Below are 18,330 nucleotides of genomic sequence, written 5' to 3' on the forward strand. Positions count from 1 at the left end.
TGAGGGGTAGAAACATCGACAAAAATAGAGTAGGGGCAGAATTTGCCCAAACTTGAAACATCAGGGGCTAAAAATGCTTTTTAGCCTAAGAATTTTTGAATAAAAATTGATTTATTATTGCCTTGATGATATACTGAAAAAATGATCATACTTGATAAATAGGGGATGAATTTAATGTGTGTGCATTACCAATGAAAAGTTTTTTTACACATATAAAATGATCAGTTGACAACTTGACATATCAAGAAAATAAACTTTTAACTTAATTAAAAGTGAGAGCTTGCACCGACGTGTTTGGAGCAATCTTCCATCAAATGTCTATGCTTCGCTTTATTTAGATGCATCAGGTTAGTTTTGTTTTGTCTTTACTCTTCCTCTGTAAAAAAAAAATGATACCAATAAATCATTATATATTAATACTATTATTCCTCGTTAAAAAAAATATTATTATTCCATTGAGGGTTTAATTTATCTCTGCATTGAAAACTAATTATTTAAATGCCTCATATTTAAAAGCAGAAAAAAAAAATTAACAATTAAGGTAGAATGTTTCTTACACAATGAGTGTTTGGATTGATGGTGAGTCCATATAATAGATTATTTCTCTAACGTGCTTCTCGGTTCTTCGTCTTCCTCCCTGTATGATTTAGGTTAAATAGCAGAGGAGTTTCTCAGCAGAAGCAGGTGGTTGAGAATTCTGAACTTTGTGAGAGAGAATGGGTATCAACATAAAGGGACAAGTCGAAAAGGTGAATGGAAAAGAACTGAGTTACACTGAATTTGCAGAGAAATTTATGAAGAAGAACCAGCCTGTGGTGCTCACTGGACTAATGGACCATCATTGGAAAGCTTGCACTGACTGGGTCACCCTTCATGGCCAACCCAATTTTCAGTTTTTCTCCACTCATTTTGGAGCTTCTAGAGTTCAGGTATCCATTACTTCATGTTATTGACAAGATAACATAACACCTCCAATCAATATTTTAAGTACATTAATTAGAGCAATAAAATGAAGCAAGTTGGGATTAGTTTTGGTGTGTTAAATTCCTCTCGCAATTCTAACCCGGGTGTGATGAAGGCGAAAGATCTTCCCAAGAGCGGCTCCTAGGAATCGAACTCTCGACCTAGGTTCAAACAGTCACTTTTTACCGCTGTGACCGGCACCCGTTGGGTCAAGTTGGGATATTTTGAGTTGAGTCCAATTGATTGCGAAAAAAGGAGGTTTTTTTGTTACTAACTGGATTCTGGAATGATATGTTTCTATTGTTTGGTTTTGAAATTAGGTTTGTAGGAGATACTAGATTAGTGATTTTAGGTGAATGTGCTCAAATTATGTAAGATTATGATTCATTTAGTTCGTTTGAAAGGAAAAAGAAAAAAAATGAATGGCTATGAGCTGATTAAAATTTTGGCAAATGAAGGTTGCAGATTGTGATACCAGAGATTTCACTGATCAGAAAAGGGAGGAGATGTTGGTTTCAGATTTCATAGGACGTTGCTTTCAAGTTGAGGATTCTGCAGTTCAGTGTAATAATGAAAATGATAAGAGTGATGGTCAATCTGTGTCTGTACTTTATTTGAAGGATTGGCATTTTGTGAAGGTACCCCTTTTTAGCCTTTTCATCACTTCTTCATTTATTAGTGTAGTGCCTATCATATGCTGCCTAGTGTAAATAATCTTTGAAGGGTCAATTTGAATTTGGTGTCCCCAGACAAATTTAGAGATGGACTTTGTGTGATATATTGTATGCAAAACCCATCTTTGATTTTTTTTTTCCTACTCATTTTTAAGGGGATACCAAACTTTCTATAAAATTAAAGGTTTTATGTTGTCTCCTTTACAAAGATGTCATCGTTCTAATCATCAAACCTGATGATAAATTAACTTGGGAATCAGGGGTGGAATAGATTCTAGATTACAAAAATTGTCCAATTTATCATTCTTTAAGTTTGTAAGGCTACTTGGCAAATGTGCATTGGTACTATAGCTTTGCATGAATCCAATTTTAAATAGAGCTTTTAGGTTTTTGTTTTGAAAAAATAGAAATTCTAGTGCAAGCTCCCCTTGTATATAATTAGTGAACACATGGCATTGGCATGTTTAGATAAACCCACACCATTCGCAAGAGCAAATAAAGTTAATAAATAACTAACATTGGGTCCTTTTGGCATAGAGAATTCTATTGTTTCATCAGAATTGTCATCTGTTGTATTCTTGTTTACAAAGATGACATTTTACTAAGTAATTCCCTCTTCTCTCATTATGGTAGGAGTATCCAGAATATGAAGCATACAGCACACCTATGTTCTTTTGCGATGATTGGCTCAACTTTTATCTTGACAACTTCAGATTGCATACAGATTCAGACACTGACCAGCAAAATCAGGAAATATGTTGCTCTGATTATCGATTTGTGTACATGGGGGTAAAAGGTGTGACTATAGGTGTAATTAATTCTTCATGTAGCAATTAAATCAGTTGATTATGTACTTCACTTTACAGAGAGACCCACTGGTAACTTCTTGCTTTCATTTCATCTGGCAGGATCTTGGACTCCTCTTCATGCTGATGTTTTCAGGTCATATAGCTGGTCTGCAAATGTCTGTGGAAAGAAGAGATGGCTTTTTCTAGATCCTTCCCAGTGTCATCTTGTATTTGACAGGCATGAATGCATTTGCCAAATAGCAATCATGACACTTTTTTTTCCTGAATAAGAAGTTGATACACTTGGTCTGAAAGCATATATATTGAGATGATTTATTTTTTCCAATTAATTATGATTCATGAGCTATGCTTTTGGCTTTACTTTTGACCTCTACATTGACCAAACTTTCTATTCTTTGAAGTTGGAAAATGATATTCCATCATACCTCCCTTTTCCAAAGTTCTGGCTCTATCTTTTCAAAAATTGTGTGTTTTTCTTGGAGGTGAAGGGTAGGGATGGAAAATCTTTGATCATTGTCTTTTTGCATGATTTTCAGAACTAAGTGTTTTCTGCTTCAATTCAGGAATGTCAAAAGCTGTGTATATAATATCTTTGATGAAGTATCTGACTCAAAATATCCTGGTTTTAAAAATGTAAATTTTTAGTTATCTTCTCATAAATCTTATTGATTCCAATAGCAATTTTCTGCTTAAACTTCAATGGGTTTGCATAATGCAGGCTACCTGGTTAGAATGCACGCAAGAGGCAGGTGAAATCATATTCGTTCCCAGTGGATGGTATCATCAAGTTCATAATTTGGTATATTCTGGTTCCCTATCTGGATTTCTGTTATATTTCTGCTTCACTTTGAAAGGCTATCCCCACTCTCTTTAAAGAAGGGATTTTTGATATACCAAATGAAATAATGATTGTGTTGAAGTGATACTTAATTCCCGCTTCATAGATCAAGCAGACTGCAAGAAACTTCTGTTGCTGCTGTTTATATTTTTTCTGTGTTCCAAAGGGAACTTGTGTTTGATTTATTTCATATCTGTTAAATATGTTGTTCTCAAGGAATTTTAACATGCTCATTGCTCTCTATGTTATGCGTACCTCATCATAATGTGTAAATGAATGTTGATTCTTGAGTAGAAAACCCAGCAGAACTAGTAATAAGGAATTGTGCGGCTTCCACGAGTTTGCTCTTGGGATCACTCCCATAAAGTAGCTACTTCTTTTTAATTATTAAAATGACAATGTGTAGCATATTGATTGGATTAGATGGTTAATGGTATAGGCAGGACAGTAACACAATTAGGATATAATCTGATATGACATGGATTTCCAGCACAAATTTAAAATTTTTAGTCTATTCCAGCTTTATCATTTGATAACTCTGTCCAGGATATTTGATCTGATCTGATGATTTGATGGTATCTCTTATGCTTTCAGGAGGACACAATATCTATAAACCACAACTGGTTCAATGCCTATAACCTTTCATGGGTGGTAAATTGAGCAATGCAATTGAGTACATATCTTAAAATCAAGCTCATGAACAATTATAGTTGAACTAAGTTTTCTCGTGATTTTCATGCTATGACAGTGGAATTTACTTTTAAAGGACTACAATGAGGCCAAGGAATACATAGAAGACATAAGGAATATATGTGACAATTTTGAAGGTCTCTGCCAGCGCAATCTTGCTGCTAACACAGGTGCAGTGTATTATGAAATATTCATATGCTCTTGGGGAGAATTACTGTGGGTATCTTCAGCTAAAGATCTAACTCAGATATGATATAATTAGTGGTCGTCCTATATTGATATATTCATTATTAAAGGATTTTCTGATTATCCACTATGAAATATGAAAGGAGGGTCATGACTTGCAATTTCCTACCACGTGTTATGAAATTTTCACATGCTGTTGGAGCCTCCTAATGTGGATATCTTACGTTAAAGATCTAACTCAGGAATGACTTGATCAGTGATCATTCTATAAGGGGTCATGGGTGTTTTTATATTCATGTGACTAGTCTGTTAATCTCAATTACATTTTTGTAAGTACTAATGCTAACGGAAGCAATTAACCTAATCACATACTGTGTAACATTTGTACTAACTTTAATGTAAACTGTATTTGCATAGTGTACTATATCTTAAAGATACTTTTGCCGATTACATAAGATGAACTAACTTTACTCTTAAACCAGGGATGAATTTTTATGACATCTTTGCTTTCATATCATATTTCACCTTGGCCAACCTGGTGCTGCTTTGCTATATAAATGGAAGAGGTGGAAGTACTATAGGAAGTTCATCAACAGTAGCTCAGCATTTATCTATGAATCTCGGGTCTGTAAGGAAGATTGCCTCAGATATGAAACACGTGCACGCTCTGGAAGGGAATCATGATTGCATCGTGGATATGATCAAAGCACTGGAAGATCCTAGGTTTTCCAAATTGTGCATGCAAGTGGGAAGAACATATTTAATGATACATGAACAAACTCATTTGTCCTCTGATCTTGAGAGCACTTCAATGGTTGATTTGGTGGGTCTCAATGTTTTGAAAGCATGCCTTCCTTCTCAGGTCTACACACCTGAAGATCTCATTAAATTTATAGACACTGCTGTTTCATGTTGCTACGTTGAGTCATCTGTGCTACATGTTGCTTGAAAATGCCTCATTGAAATTCATGTTTGAGTGATGTTGGGTCCAGCTACTACAGTCTTGCCATTTTTAACTCTTGCCAACTGATCCTATGAGGCAACAGTGTGATCATCAATTTGGCACCTGTCTTTGTCCTCGCCTAAATGCAAGTTTGAAAATTCTTGTACAATCGATTCTGCAACAAAAATCAATTTTCGGAAGAAGTTTCTTTGAGTAGCTTCTGAGTTTTTGAATTAATTCTGAAAAAAGAGACGGGTCCAAACATGCTATAACTAAGCTTCCCTCATCACTTGTCTTTTAATTGATCTGTACTTGTCCTGCTATCCTGCATTTTCTGTCCAATTTAATTTTTATTGACACATCTTGTAATAGTAAAGGCTTATAATCATGTATTTTCCTATGTACCAAAAAAAAAGCTTAGAATCATGTAGTTATTTTTCATTTTTGTTTCAAAGGTTTTTTATAATAGAAATGAATAACCGCAAGGACAATGATAGACGACAGTATTATACCAAATACAATGGTTTGTTTAGAGGGGGGTTGAATTTTGTTGAGGGTGTGTAGTGGTTGGTTGAGGTTTGTTGAAGATGAGGTGGATGAGAGAAGTGTTGAGAGGAGTCAACAATGTTGAGAGGGGAGCCGGCTGCCATGTGGCGGCTTTAGATTGGGGAACGCCAGGCGCGTGGGAGCCAGAAGGAGGAGAGAGAAATTGACGGAAATCTTATAGTGTGACACGTGGCTGGCTTTGATTGGGTCGCTGGATTTTTATCATCTTTATCTTTTGAACTCAATTATTTCATCGAAAAAAAATTTTAATGGAAATTTTTTTTAACTAAAATTCATGATTTTTTTTCCTCTATAAATAGAGACTTGGTTCGTTTGATTTGGACACAGAAAAAAAAAAACTAAGTTTTTCACCATCTTATTAACCTTCTCACCATCTTATTATCTTTCTATTAGCCTTTGTTTTGAAATGGATTCCAACAATTATCATTTCAACACCCAGAATTCTTCTAACTACCCATTTAACTACCAAAATCCCAACAATTATCAAGATCCAAATCAATTTCCCAACCAACGTCCTCAAAACATACATAATTTTGGTTTTGCAACAAATTTCAACTAGTCATCCTTTCATCCATCTTATGGATCTATGATTGTGTGTTTAGTTTGTTGTCTTGCATTTTAAGTTAAGAAAATAAAATAAATTATAGTCTATATTTTAAAAAAAATTAAATTGTTAAGTGTTTATTGTTTTAATTTAATTTAAATCGATAATTGTAATTTTATGTAATCATAAAAACAAAAATATAAAATTAAATAAAATATGAAATAAAAAAGTGGTGGGGTAGGGTGAGTGGTGGGGTAGGATGTTGAATGAAAAACCATTGGAGTGGGTAAAAGACTAAAAGTTGAATGAGTGTTGAATTGGAGAGAGAAAGATGATGTTGAGTGTTGGGAAGAGAAAAAGTGGTGTTGAAAGTAAAAAATTCAACAAACCATTGTATTTGGTCTTAGAATAGCACATGTCAAGGGCAGGGCCAAGACCCCAAAAATATTTTGATTTTTTTTAATTAGTCACGGATAAAATATGTTGTCAACTCTTAGTTTGATTTCTTCAAAGTATTTTGCAGATTCATAACTCTTTCACTTGATTTCTTATTTTATTTTATTATTTAATCATCATAAGTATTTTGTATTTTTTAATATTTATTTATCTTTTTATCCATTACTACATGTGTTTATCATCATAACACATGTGGTTAAGCAACTCTTTGTAGATTTGGCTTCAACCATGAGTTCTTAGTTCTTAGCACTATTCATCTAGTCTCACAATACCATTATATTAGTAATATTTTTTATTTTCATATAATTTTGATTTAAATTTAAATGCTAATTCAATACTTAAATTAAATCAGTTAATGAATGAGAGAAAAATATATTTTTTTTTATGCTAAGAACTCAAAAAGTAAAACTCCTTATATAAGAACTATTTCTTATTGTTTAGAACTAAAAATTTAACGTCGGCCCCTCCAATGGTTAAGAACTCAGTTCTTAGTTTTAGCTAACAAATAAGAATTAAGAACCTTGCATTAGAGATGCTCTAAGAGGAGTGTGTCTTTAGCCAGACATGGTGCGCGCTAGGAGAGCGTTTAATCGTCATCTTGTCCCCTCTTGAGGGTGCCAAGGAGAGCGTTTACTCAAAAATAAAATTCATTTAAATATTCATATCGTAAGGGAGACATTACTCTACCTATTCATATGTTTTTAGTTGATTCAAAATACCCTCATTGGGACACATAACTGTTTGAGCTAAAAATATTAATATAATGGTGGTGTTATGACAAAAAACATGTTTAAAACTATGATAGCGTTTGGTAGACACGTTTGAACGGAACGGAACGGGACATATTGGTTCGGTTTTATGCATTTAAGGTGGAACAGAACAGAACAAAAGGCTCATGGAGCAGGACATTTTGGTAAGGGTGGAACGGAAGGGAACACTCTTTTAAAAAGTTTAAACTTACAAAATTGGGTTTGCCTAGCGTGGGTCAGTTCGGTGGTTCAGTTCACCTTTTCACCATTGGATTTAATATTTTTTATTTGAACGGTCCAGATCAGCTAATAATAATAATAATAATTCATTAATTAAATATATATAACTTTACTAAAATACTCTTGTCTCTTGCAATGCCTCCTTCAACCCCACTACCGTCATTTCTCTCCTACCTCTGAGAACCCATAGCCGCCACCACCCCTCTCCCTCCCATGGCAGCGCCGCCACCACTTCCTTTGCGTACCGCAACCTCGCCACCACCACTCAACACAACCAGATCCGGTTTGCTTGCAGGAAACGGGTCGGAGATGCATCATCCTCTTTCAAAGCCTGAAACAGCCTCAACCTCCATGAAAACTCTCCTTCATCTTCCTCAACCTTGACCCATCCCCATTATTGCAAAGCCCAGCCACCGTAACCCCCATCCAAAGCAGAAAACCCACCATCAGAAGCCCCAAATTCAGTACTAGAAGGTGGAGAAGAAATAATGGAAACCTGAACCTCCAATCCAACACTCGAAACCGCACCGCCGCCACCTCAAGGAGGAGCGCGCAGATGGCGAATCGACGCGAACATGGCATGAGAAATTGGGTGTGTGCAGCGATTGATGAAGGATTTACATACAAGATGATTGAATTGAGGGTTGGAAAGAGGGAGGAAGAGTTATCAATCTTCACCGATCTATAAACGTCTCCATTCTTCTCCTTCTCTACTGTGAGTTCCTCCTCACAAACCCAGGAATCTCTCCTTCCTTGAGCCAGATATGGTGCCACCGTTACCCAGATCTGAACCCTCTTGCTCTAGTATGACACCACCAAATCTGTTTCAGTAATCAAGTCTTGTTCTGCTTAATTTTATCATGCAATATAAATTAATCTTCAAGTTTTGGATCTTTGTTAATATCTTACTATATCTCTAGCAAGGGTGTGCAACGTCTTCTAAATGTGAAAATTCATATTTATGGCTGCAAATATAAATATCTGCAATGATTCTATCTACAAAATATAAATATGAAAAATATGTTATGTTGATTTTCGTTTTTTATTCTCAATAAATATTACATACGAAAGGGTTATATGTGTAATTAAACTTATGGTTCTGTTCTAATGATCTGAAATTACTAAACACAGTACATGAAACATTATTGTCTTGTTTCATTTTGTTATGTTCCGTTCCATTTTGTTTGTTCCATTAACAAACGCTACCTATGAGTGATCATCACATCATCACATTGGGATAAAGAGCAAACACAAGTGTGTCGAACATTATATCTTTCACCAAAAATCTTAAGACATTAGATGTAAGAATCATCTTATAGACAACTCAAAGTTGTCATTTTCTTTCTATGTGAGACTTACTCACACTTGATAGTGTCTTTTATAATTATTTGAATAAACATAATAAAATTAACACAGTTTTTTTTTAAATTACACACGAAAAACAAAAATGAATCATCGTGCATCGCACGGGTAAAAGATACTAGTGTGTGTATATATATATATATATTATATATATATATAATATGAATAAAATAATTTATCATAGACATTATATAAGATTTTTTAAATATATGTAATTCTGAAATTTTTTGGAAGGGTCGTGGTGGCATGAAGGTGGAGGTGGCCTTTGCGGTGACTCTGAAAATGGTGTGGAACAGCATGGTAACTGTTGGTGTTCTGGGAGACGTTTAGGCACCGACCACCCCACTACCCGACCGGGCTCAAGCACCGACTTGATACTCAAACCGATCGTGCGTGACTGACCACGCAGGTCAGGTACGATTGTCACCAACTGGAGGTAAGATCCGAATCACCTCAGTCATCCCATTGCTGGCCTTTAGTAGCAGAGGACTAGGAACGAGGTTCGAGGTTTAGTTCCTACTAGGAACCCCTGACTGTCAAATCTCTAAAGATAATAGGAACTCCAGAAGGATCCAACGATGGAGGAGTTCCCAAAACCTAGGGACTCACGGCTTCACCTAGGGCTACCCTAACCCCTCAGACAGGTATATAAGGCTTTCTCACTAAGGGACTCTATCTGGTATTCAAAACTCTAAGGGCCCGTTTGGTGCGACGTATAGTATAAGGCCTGATAGTATAAGACCTGATAGTATTAGGCCTGATAGTATAAGCCCTGATAACTTTCTTATACTATCCAGCGTTTGGCCATACTCTGTATAATTTACAATATCATTTAAATTAATGCAATTTTATGTTTAGTGAAATATTGAATAATGATATAATAAAAATCAAATATGGAGATGATTATAACGGTGGTGGCGGTGGTGATGGAAGTGGTGGTAGGTTGGTGGTGGTGGTGGCAATGGTGGTAGATTGGTGTTGGTGGCGGTGGTGGTGACAGTGGAGATAAGTTGGTGGTGGTGGTGGCAGCGATGGTGGTTGTGGTGGTGGCGATGATAGGGTGGTGATGGTGGTGGTAAGACGGTGGCGGCTGCGGTAGGTGGCGGCTACGGTGGAGGGTGGACGCAATGGTGGTGGTGGTGGTGATAGGGTGGTGGTTGTGGTGTCGGTGGTGGCGACGATTATGGTGGTGGTGGTGTCGGTGGTGACAGTAGGGCGGTGGTGGCGGCGGTGGCAGCGATGGTGGTTGTGGTGTTGGCGACGATAGTGTGGTGGTGGTGATAAGGCGGTGGCGGCTGCAGTAGCGCGGCGACGACAGTGGAGGGTGGAGGCAATGGTGGTGGTGGTGGCGATAGGGTGGCGGTTGTGGTGTCGGTGGTGGCGACATTATGGTGGTGGTGGCGATAGGGTGGTGGTTGTGGTGTCGGTGGTGGTGGTGGCGGCGGCAGCGATGGTGGTTGTGGTGTTGGCGACGATAGGGGGAGGGTGGCGGCTGCAGTAGCGTGGCGGCAACAGTGGAGGGTGGAGGCAATAGTGATAATGGTGGCGATAGGGTGGTGGTTGTGGTGTCGGTGGCGGCAATAGAGTGGTGGCGGCGATTATGGTGGTGGTGGTGGTTGTGGTGTCGGTGGTGGCGGTAGGGCGGCGGTGGTGGTGGTGACGGTTGGGCGGCGGTGGTGATCAGGTGGTGGCGGCAACACCCGGTGGTGGTGCCAATGGTGGTGTAAGTTGGCAGCAATGGAGGTGGTAGTGATGGTGACTTATACGTCACAACCTTATCATGTCTTATCCATCACTCACATGATGGATTAAATAATACGTCATTTTAACGTATAAGGGGACTTTGATGGATAAGCTTATACAATACAATGTCATCACCAAACAATGGATAAACTCATAATGTATTGTATAAGCTTATACTATCATGCCTAATACGGCGTGCCAAACGAGCCCTAAGACTTGAATTCTCTACCATGGTTCGTGAGCTAACTTAGGCATCGAAGTGCCTTTCGAGGAACCCCTCATGGGCTCAACTACGATGCTCAGGTTCAACCTCTCAACCTTCCCGATCCCAGACGCTACATCCCCCTCTCTCCTCAGCTCAACATTGCACCATCCCCTTTTCCTTCAGCCCCTTCGCGAGTGTTTTGGTCGTTCCCCCGATCAGTTGCTTCGTAGATGGTTTGAAAGGTAGGGGCTTGACATGGATTATTGGGGTCCACAAATGGAGGAATGGTGAAAGAAGAAGATGAAGATTTTTACGTGAAAGGAAAAAATTGGAGGATGAAATTGTTCTCTCTCTATTGCCTGGGTGTACGAAGCTCTTTGAAGGTAAAGGAAATAGACTATTCAAGGTGGGTTCAGCGTTGACTTGGAAGACCCAAATGAAAGCCCAGGTAAAGGATCCGAACCGGCCCATTAAAAGAATGATGAACAGTTGATTAATGTTGTGTTTGTTTCTAGTGAAAATGGCGGGAAAGAGAGGAGTGTAACGATTATGGCTGGAAATGAGGTTGCTATGTGTTTGGATGAGTCTGGAAAGTGAGGGGAATGGATTAAAAAGATGTGGGCCCCATGATTTCAAAAATCACCTCTAAGATGGTGAGAAAGTTGACACATTGAGCTTAACTCAACGTCTTTCCCGTTCTGTCCTTATGATCTCAATTTCGTTATATCACATAGGTGGGTAACCCCTAATGTGCACGACTTTCAGAGTGATGCAATTATACACCACTTAATTTAACTTACTATAACATGTCAACACATATATTTTTAAAAAAAGTTTAACATATAACAATTTTTTTTAATCTGCGGTAACCGGTCAAAACAAGTAGTGTAAAATTGCACCACCCAAAAAGTGGTGCATATTAGGGACAACCTATCACATAGGCTAACTTCTGGTATCTTTATTGGAATATTGGACAAATAGCTACCTTCCAGTATCTTGATTTGCATTTGGAAAATAATGCGTTGGGGAGATTTGTTTTGTTTTGTTAAAAAACATAATTTTATTAAATTTGTAAAAAAAATTGTTTTCAAAAAGTTTAATAACCAATAATTATAATATATAATAAATTTATTTTAAAAATTGATTTAATATATATTTAAATAGTGATATAGAAATGATTTTAAATATAATAATATGTAAAAGTTAAAGTAGTTTTTTTATAAGCAAGCAATATATATTGAAAAGAAGCACAATGAGTACTTCAACCCAATACAAGTAGAGATAGAAAAGAAAAGAAGCTATGTACAAAAAATACAGGGACACAAGAACCTTCAACTATTAGCATTCTCCCCTCACCTTCTTGGAGGTAAGACTCTAGAAAATGTCTCATTAAAACCTTACTAGGAAAAACCATTGGGAAAACCTAAAATGAAAAAGAGTACAAATTCTAAAATCTAAAAGAGCCTCCAAGAAGAACAAGAACCAAAATAAGTGAAACAGAATCCAAAATTCCAACGCATCACTCCCCACCAAAATAAGTCTGGCTCGCTGACTGCAATTGAGAAATGGAAAACCTTGATTTAAAGAAGATATATATTGGTTTAAAAATATATATATATATATATATATATATTATTGATGGGTTAGTAGATTGGAGCCGGTGGAATGGGATAACCATGAAGAAAACACGAGAGCAAGAAATCCAAACAGCTTAACTCCCAATAGCAAATTTCAGAAAAGGTTCAGCTACTTCCAACAAGTTGATCGATGTCATTCCAACGTATATATACTCAATTAAGTATCATAATACTAATTTTATTTGACATTAATTTTTAATTTATTTATGGTAGTGTTGTTTCAAATAAAGAAAGATAAAGGCTATGTAACTACATTAAGTCCATAAAAAAATTAAAACTGATAGAATGATACCTTAATAATTGGGGAGGGGGGCAAACAGAATGATTTAATACCATTAAGTCTATTGATATTTTGTACTTGAAACAAGTGATTGGAAATTTTGATGAGTTAAGGAAGTTAATTTTCACAAATATTAATGTCCAGTTGATTAAATTAACATGTAGTTGAGTTAGCAGAGTGATGGAATCCCAAACAATTACATTCAAGGGGATTTTAGTTAAGCTTGCAAGTAAATAATAAAAGTAAAAGACTAATACATATATTTTTATCATTACCTTGTCTAAAAGACTAATGCATATATTTTATAAATCTAATAAATAACTTTTAAATATAAACTAGTTGGAGAATTATATTGTAAGTAATTGAATGTTTGGATTTACTTTATGTGCAAGTAAAATCGTATCTCAGCTTCCACTTATAACTTCACCCAAAATCATTTTTGTTTAGATTAGAAGTTTTCTTTTAATGGAACCTAATTGAATTACTCAAACCAAAAAGTAAAACCAAAATACATTAGCGTTTAGGAAAGCTGAAATCTTAGCAGGATAATCCTCACCCCAAATCGTTTATGGTCTATTAGAAGAACTCTTAGCTAGACAATCAACTACACAATTTCCATACCTAGTGTAAAAGAAATCACAAAGAATTCAAACCAACGTGCCACCAACTTGCAATCTTGTATGAGACCATCCAGGTAAGAAGCATCACCAACACCCCCCACCTCTTCACTATGGTTTGGGAATCAACTTCAAAGATTACCGTCGGAATCCCAAGTCACGAACAATCCTCAAAGCCCAACGCAACGCAATAGTCTCCGCCACCACCACTGAGATACCTCCTTGTTTCATTGCCTGAGCTGCCCCAAAAGCCAAAACATTCCCCTTCAGCAACCCGGATAGTGATGAAGTGGAATCTAACTAAATTAAATTATCCACGTCGTTGCAACGTCAGCAAACATTGTGAAACATTGGATGAAATATTAACTAGAAGACCAAATTAATTCAATTAAAAAACTTTGGGGGACTTGAATCAAGTTAAAAAGAGCATAGGGACCAAAATCAATCACCCAAGCATCATCATCCTAAAAATGCATTTAAGCCAAAACAAAATTAATTAGGGAGGAAGAACAAGAATTATTACTCTAGGATATAATAGATAGGGGTGCATGCCAGGTGTGTGACTAATTTGCTTTCGCTATCATCTTGTGATGCTCGTTTAAATTAGGGTTCTATGCACTTGCAATTCCCTTTTCAAAACCCCTTTCTTCCTTCGATTCCTGACACTAAATTCAACAATTTCGCTTTGCATTCCAATTCCTCATTCCAAAAATCGAAACATTTCTGCTCTTTCTTTGGATACGGTACCATGTTTCCCCCTCTTTCCCTGGGTTCTGTAGATGAACATATTCAATAATGAAATTGAAATGATGCACTCACCCTTTTTTTTCAATTTGGATTCTGGGTTATATGTATTGTTTGAGTTATGTCTAGCTTTAGTTTAAAGTTTTTATTTTTTATGTATGATTAACTTGGTTCTTGGTGCTTGTTGATTAGGTCTTATGTACTGGGTGGATTGGATAAAGGCATAGAATGGCTTTAGTAGCCCATCAACCTCAGGTACTTGGGCTGCTGCAAATTTATTCATTTCTTAGTTTTGTTTTGAATGCCTTTCACTGTATTCAGTTTCCAATTTTATCTTCTCATTGCCATGAAGTTTTATGCTTATTATTTGGAACGTGTCAAATAACCGGCTTGTAGTAATGGCAATGTCTATTTTTGCTTATTATGAGGTTGTTGTCAAATTACTGGCTAGTGTTTTCGCAGTGTCCACTGTCCAGTGATGTTTATTGTTGTCAAAAGAAAGGATGCTGGATAATATTTGCGTCATTGCTAGCCAGAAAATGGTTATGAATAAAGATTGCTTTCATTGCAGAACGATGCTCTCAAGTATCAAAATCTAGTTCCAGAACAATTTGTATACCCAGCAGTGTTAGTTGGATACGTATTCTTGTGGCAATGATTCAACTGTATTATCAATTTCAATAATTGGAGTATCAGTTTTGTCAATTGGAGCTTCAAAATGCCAACCTTAAATTTTGAAATATCCTGTGTTTTTAAGATCAAAATTTTATTGAGATATGAGGATATATAAATCACTCTCTTTTTCGAAGTCTTGCCTGATCTGATGTTTAATAAGTCTTATCGTCGTTCTTACTTGGTGTTGTCTTTTGTTATAAGATTTTGATTTTTGCAATCACTAATTCCAATGTTGACATTTCAAACACTTGGGGTATTTGAATTATGAACTTAAAGAAGTTTTGTGTTCTTGTCTTCAGGGTTTGTACATGATATCTCCCTCCAGGCATTTGTCATGGAGCGAAAGACTGAAGGTGAAGCAGCGTTTAACAAAACATCACATGATTGGAAGAGCAGACTTGCATCACCAATTAAAGCAAAATATTTGTTTAAGGTAGAGCAATTTTTGTGTCCTTGTGGTGAAAATTAAATATGGTCTTCGATGCGTGTGTCACTTTATGAAGTCCAGTTTAGAACTAGTTAACATCAAGGGGAAAATGCAATAGGGAGTGAATCATTTTTTTTTTATCATAATTGACTAAATCGCATATGTCCCAAACTTCAAGGTATGCATTTATTTCCTAACATAAATGAAAGGAGTATCTACAAGTGGCCCATATGATAAGAGACTTTACTTCTCTACTATCATACTATGAGAGATTCAATTTAGAGAGTAAAGTATGGAGTAATACCCGTTAGCGATAATAATAAAATATTGGTTGAGATTGTAATCACATCGCTTGCATGTGTATAAATGTATAAAAGTCTTGCTTAAATTCTTAGCCATTATTTTTTTCAATGAATGACTATTGCTCATTATTTTACCATCTAAAGTGAACCCCTCGTCAGTAGCTAATCCTTGTGATAAGCTCTAATTAAGATTAAAAGAATTTAAGTCTTGAGGAACCAAATATATTTATAATATGCAAGTCTGGAGTTAGCGTAATTTTTTTTGTCCTCAGTTTTTTTCTGCTTGTAGATTGAGGTTCATAATATGCAAGGAAAACAACCTTTTCTTTTAAATCAAATGTTTGACAAAGTGCTTGTGTCTAATTAGTTCTTTTCAATTTATTGATTTCAGTTAGTTTTTCAGTTGCATGCCATTGGGATTGTTGCTCATGTAGAAACATGCATGACCTGAATGCACATAACCTTTTATTTCTTCTTCTTGTAAAGAGTTTAATGTTTCCAGCGTGGGGCCTCCTTGTTTTGGCGTATCCAAGCTCAAGCCTTTAAGGATTTCAGGCTTCAAAGGCAGTACCCAAAATGATTATTCAGGAACCAGGGCTAATCGATGGAAAGCACCTAAGACTGCTATTCGACTAGAGGAGAGTGGTGAAGCTCACGATGTTCCACTATCTTATGCATCCGAAGCAAATGATAGCCTTGTGACATCATCTGCTATTCATAGACTTTTCAAGAAATGGCTGACAATGTTGGGCACACAACCATCAAGTCAAGAAGTGGAGAAAGTTTTTGCTCAACCAACTGCAGTGATTTCACCAGAAACTCTACAAGGTACTCATAGTAAGGAAAGAGTTGAGGTTTTGAAGGTGGCATGGTCTCATTTTCTGGCCATGGATGCAACAATGAAGATTCCTTTGTTGATATTGTAAGTATCATGTTTTTTCCTCCCTGCATTTATGCTATCTTTGTGAAAGGATGTGTGCATTTTTTACTGTACCATATGCATGCTTTGTTGTTTGATCTTCAAGTTAATCTACTATCTTCTTTTCCATTTAATTTCATCATGCATCAACTTGGATGTTTACTGTCTGCTTTTCACATGTAACTTCATCATGCATCAACTTCTATATCTTGTTTGAAGCAAGCTTAGGTTTTATGGAGAGAAAAACAACTGAAGGGGATCTACGACTTGGTTATTTGCTAGTCAATATAGTATTTTACTAGCTTCTTCATCACTTTCCTACTTTTCTTGCTTTTTAATGGCTGTCAACAGCATTGGTTGCTAGATAATGCTTTTGTTTTATCTTCTATCTGCAGTGTTCCTCTTTACATGGCTGTTAATGTAAAATATGGTGCTGAAGTTTCAAAGGAATTAACACCTTTATGGGTTTTGGGGCCACTAGTTGTGGCTATCTACATTATGATAATCCGTCGTCTGTGTGCACTCTATGCCTTCAGCTTCAATCAGACTGTCAAAATACTTAAGAATTCACCCTCTTACTGCATTTTGGCCTACAACTATGTTTTCTGCGGCAAGCTCAAAGAACATATTGCAGCTTATCTTTTGCAGCCTATATTGAGCATAAAAAATCTAGATTATAAACAGCTAACAAGTAGAAAATTGAAAGAGATTCAAGAATGGATATTGGAGAATTACCTTGATTATGTGGAATCAATATGGCCATATTATTGTCGGACAATCAGATTTTTGAAGAGGGCTAATCTCATTTAGGTTGGAAAGTATTTTTCAAGGGTAGTTTTCAGAAAGGTTAAAGTGGGTTGAAAGGAGGTCATATTCTTTTATCTACAAATTTTCAAATGAGATCTGCCAAACCCATTTTCTGCTGGGGTTTTGGTGTTTTGAGCAAGCTAATGGTCATGAAAAAGTAAGTTCCGAATTCATGTTATCTTGAATTTTTTTTCATTCTTAGATTAGAATGTAAATTTTTCTTGTTTCAAGATTGATTCCATTCCGCAATTGGTTATTCGGCAGAGTATACCAAGCTTCCTCATTCATCTGCTTAAACGAGCTTTGTAGCATCTACCACTACCATCTTGTTGTTTAACATGGGAATGGGCAAGGCTAGGCTGAATGTTCAACATTGTTAACCACCGCCCACCAGAATAGTCCAAAGATGGTTTCTGGGTGCTTTGTATGTTGTGGGCTTCTTTGTCCCATTGGTTGTATTGTTTTGTTGTAACATTTATCTGAGAATCTTAGACTATATTGCTTGTAGAATGACCCACCATTTTTCAAGGGAATCAGAATCACCCCGCTGTTTCAAGACGTTTTCATATTTACTCCAAAAGTAACTCTTGCAAAGCTACTCCAAATCCCCACCATCTGTTTTATTAATGATTAAATGATTCATATTAATCCTTTTATTTCCTCACGTGATCTATTTTCACAGTTCGTTCCCAAGCGCTTGCCAAAAGAAGTGTGAGTTGTTCGATCTTCCACATTCAATCACTAAAAAGAGAAAATTGCAGACTTACAATCTTGCAAGTACTCGGACGACATCATATTTGAACCCAACTCGTCAAAGCCAATGAGTCCAAGAACTTTCCATTGCAGATTCTAAATACGCCACATATGAGCATATAAAATTACAAAAAGAGAAAGATAAATATATTAATCAATAAAATGGTGATGAGAATTGTCTAAAATTAGATTAGCTAATA

The 18,330-nt window shown here is 36.4% G+C and overlaps 2 protein-coding genes across 4 annotated transcripts; both read left to right on the plus strand.

Annotated features, from left to right (window-relative positions):
- Window positions 1-560: 560 nt before the first annotated feature.
- Window positions 561-5,526, plus strand: LOC130734488 (arginine-specific demethylase JMJ20). Its single transcript, XM_057586934.1, has 9 exons — window positions 561-929; window positions 1,422-1,601; window positions 2,271-2,433; window positions 2,546-2,663; window positions 3,010-3,079; window positions 3,165-3,245; window positions 3,879-3,935; window positions 4,033-4,144; window positions 4,643-5,526. The coding sequence occupies exons 1-9, from the start codon at window positions 717-719 to the stop codon at window positions 5,107-5,109; spliced, it is 1,461 nt and encodes a 486-aa protein (XP_057442917.1). The 5' UTR covers window positions 561-716; the 3' UTR covers window positions 5,110-5,526.
- An 8,437-nt stretch (window positions 5,527-13,963) lies between these two features.
- LOC130734489 (uncharacterized) lies at window positions 13,964-17,935 on the plus strand. Of its 3 annotated transcripts, XR_009017963.1 has the most exons (6): window positions 14,066-14,246; window positions 14,440-14,502; window positions 15,222-15,355; window positions 16,154-16,573; window positions 16,966-17,534; window positions 17,642-17,935. XR_009017963.1 is itself a non-coding variant. In XM_057586937.1 (5 exons), the coding sequence occupies exons 2-5, from the start codon at window positions 14,476-14,478 to the stop codon at window positions 17,378-17,380; spliced, it is 996 nt and encodes a 331-aa protein (XP_057442920.1). In that variant the 5' UTR covers window positions 13,964-14,058; window positions 14,440-14,475; the 3' UTR covers window positions 17,381-17,935. The 3 variants fall into 3 exon arrangements, 2 of the variants coding, with proteins under 2 accessions (XP_057442920.1, XP_057442919.1); XM_057586937.1 differs by lacking the exon at window positions 14,066-14,246 and adding an exon at window positions 13,964-14,058 and having other exon boundaries at window positions 16,966-17,935; XM_057586936.1 differs by having other exon boundaries at window positions 16,966-17,935.
- The last annotated feature ends 395 nt before the right edge of the window (window positions 17,936-18,330 follow it).

The sequence above is a fragment of the Lotus japonicus genome, chromosome 1, assembly GCF_012489685.1.
Source record: "Lotus japonicus ecotype B-129 chromosome 1, LjGifu_v1.2".
Taxonomy (NCBI): Eukaryota; Viridiplantae; Streptophyta; class Magnoliopsida; order Fabales; family Fabaceae; genus Lotus; species Lotus japonicus.

Coding starts and splice junctions, on each gene's coding strand:
- LOC130734488 (XM_057586934.1), top strand. CDS start 717: ATGGGTATCAACATAAAGGGACAAGTCGAAAAGGTGAATGGAAAAGAA. Junction 930..1,421: donor TTGGAGCTTCTAGAGTTCAG/GTATCCATTACT, acceptor TGGCAAATGAAG/GTTGCAGATTGTGATACCAG. Junction 1,602..2,270: donor AGGATTGGCATTTTGTGAAG/GTACCCCTTTTT, acceptor TCATTATGGTAG/GAGTATCCAGAATATGAAGC.
- LOC130734489 (XM_057586937.1), top strand. CDS start 14,476: ATGGCTTTAGTAGCCCATCAACCTCAG. Junction 14,503..15,221: donor TAGTAGCCCATCAACCTCAG/GTACTTGGGCTG, acceptor TCTTGTCTTCAG/GGTTTGTACATGATATCTCC. Junction 16,574..16,965: donor AAGATTCCTTTGTTGATATT/GTAAGTATCATG, acceptor TTCTATCTGCAG/TGTTCCTCTTTACATGGCTG.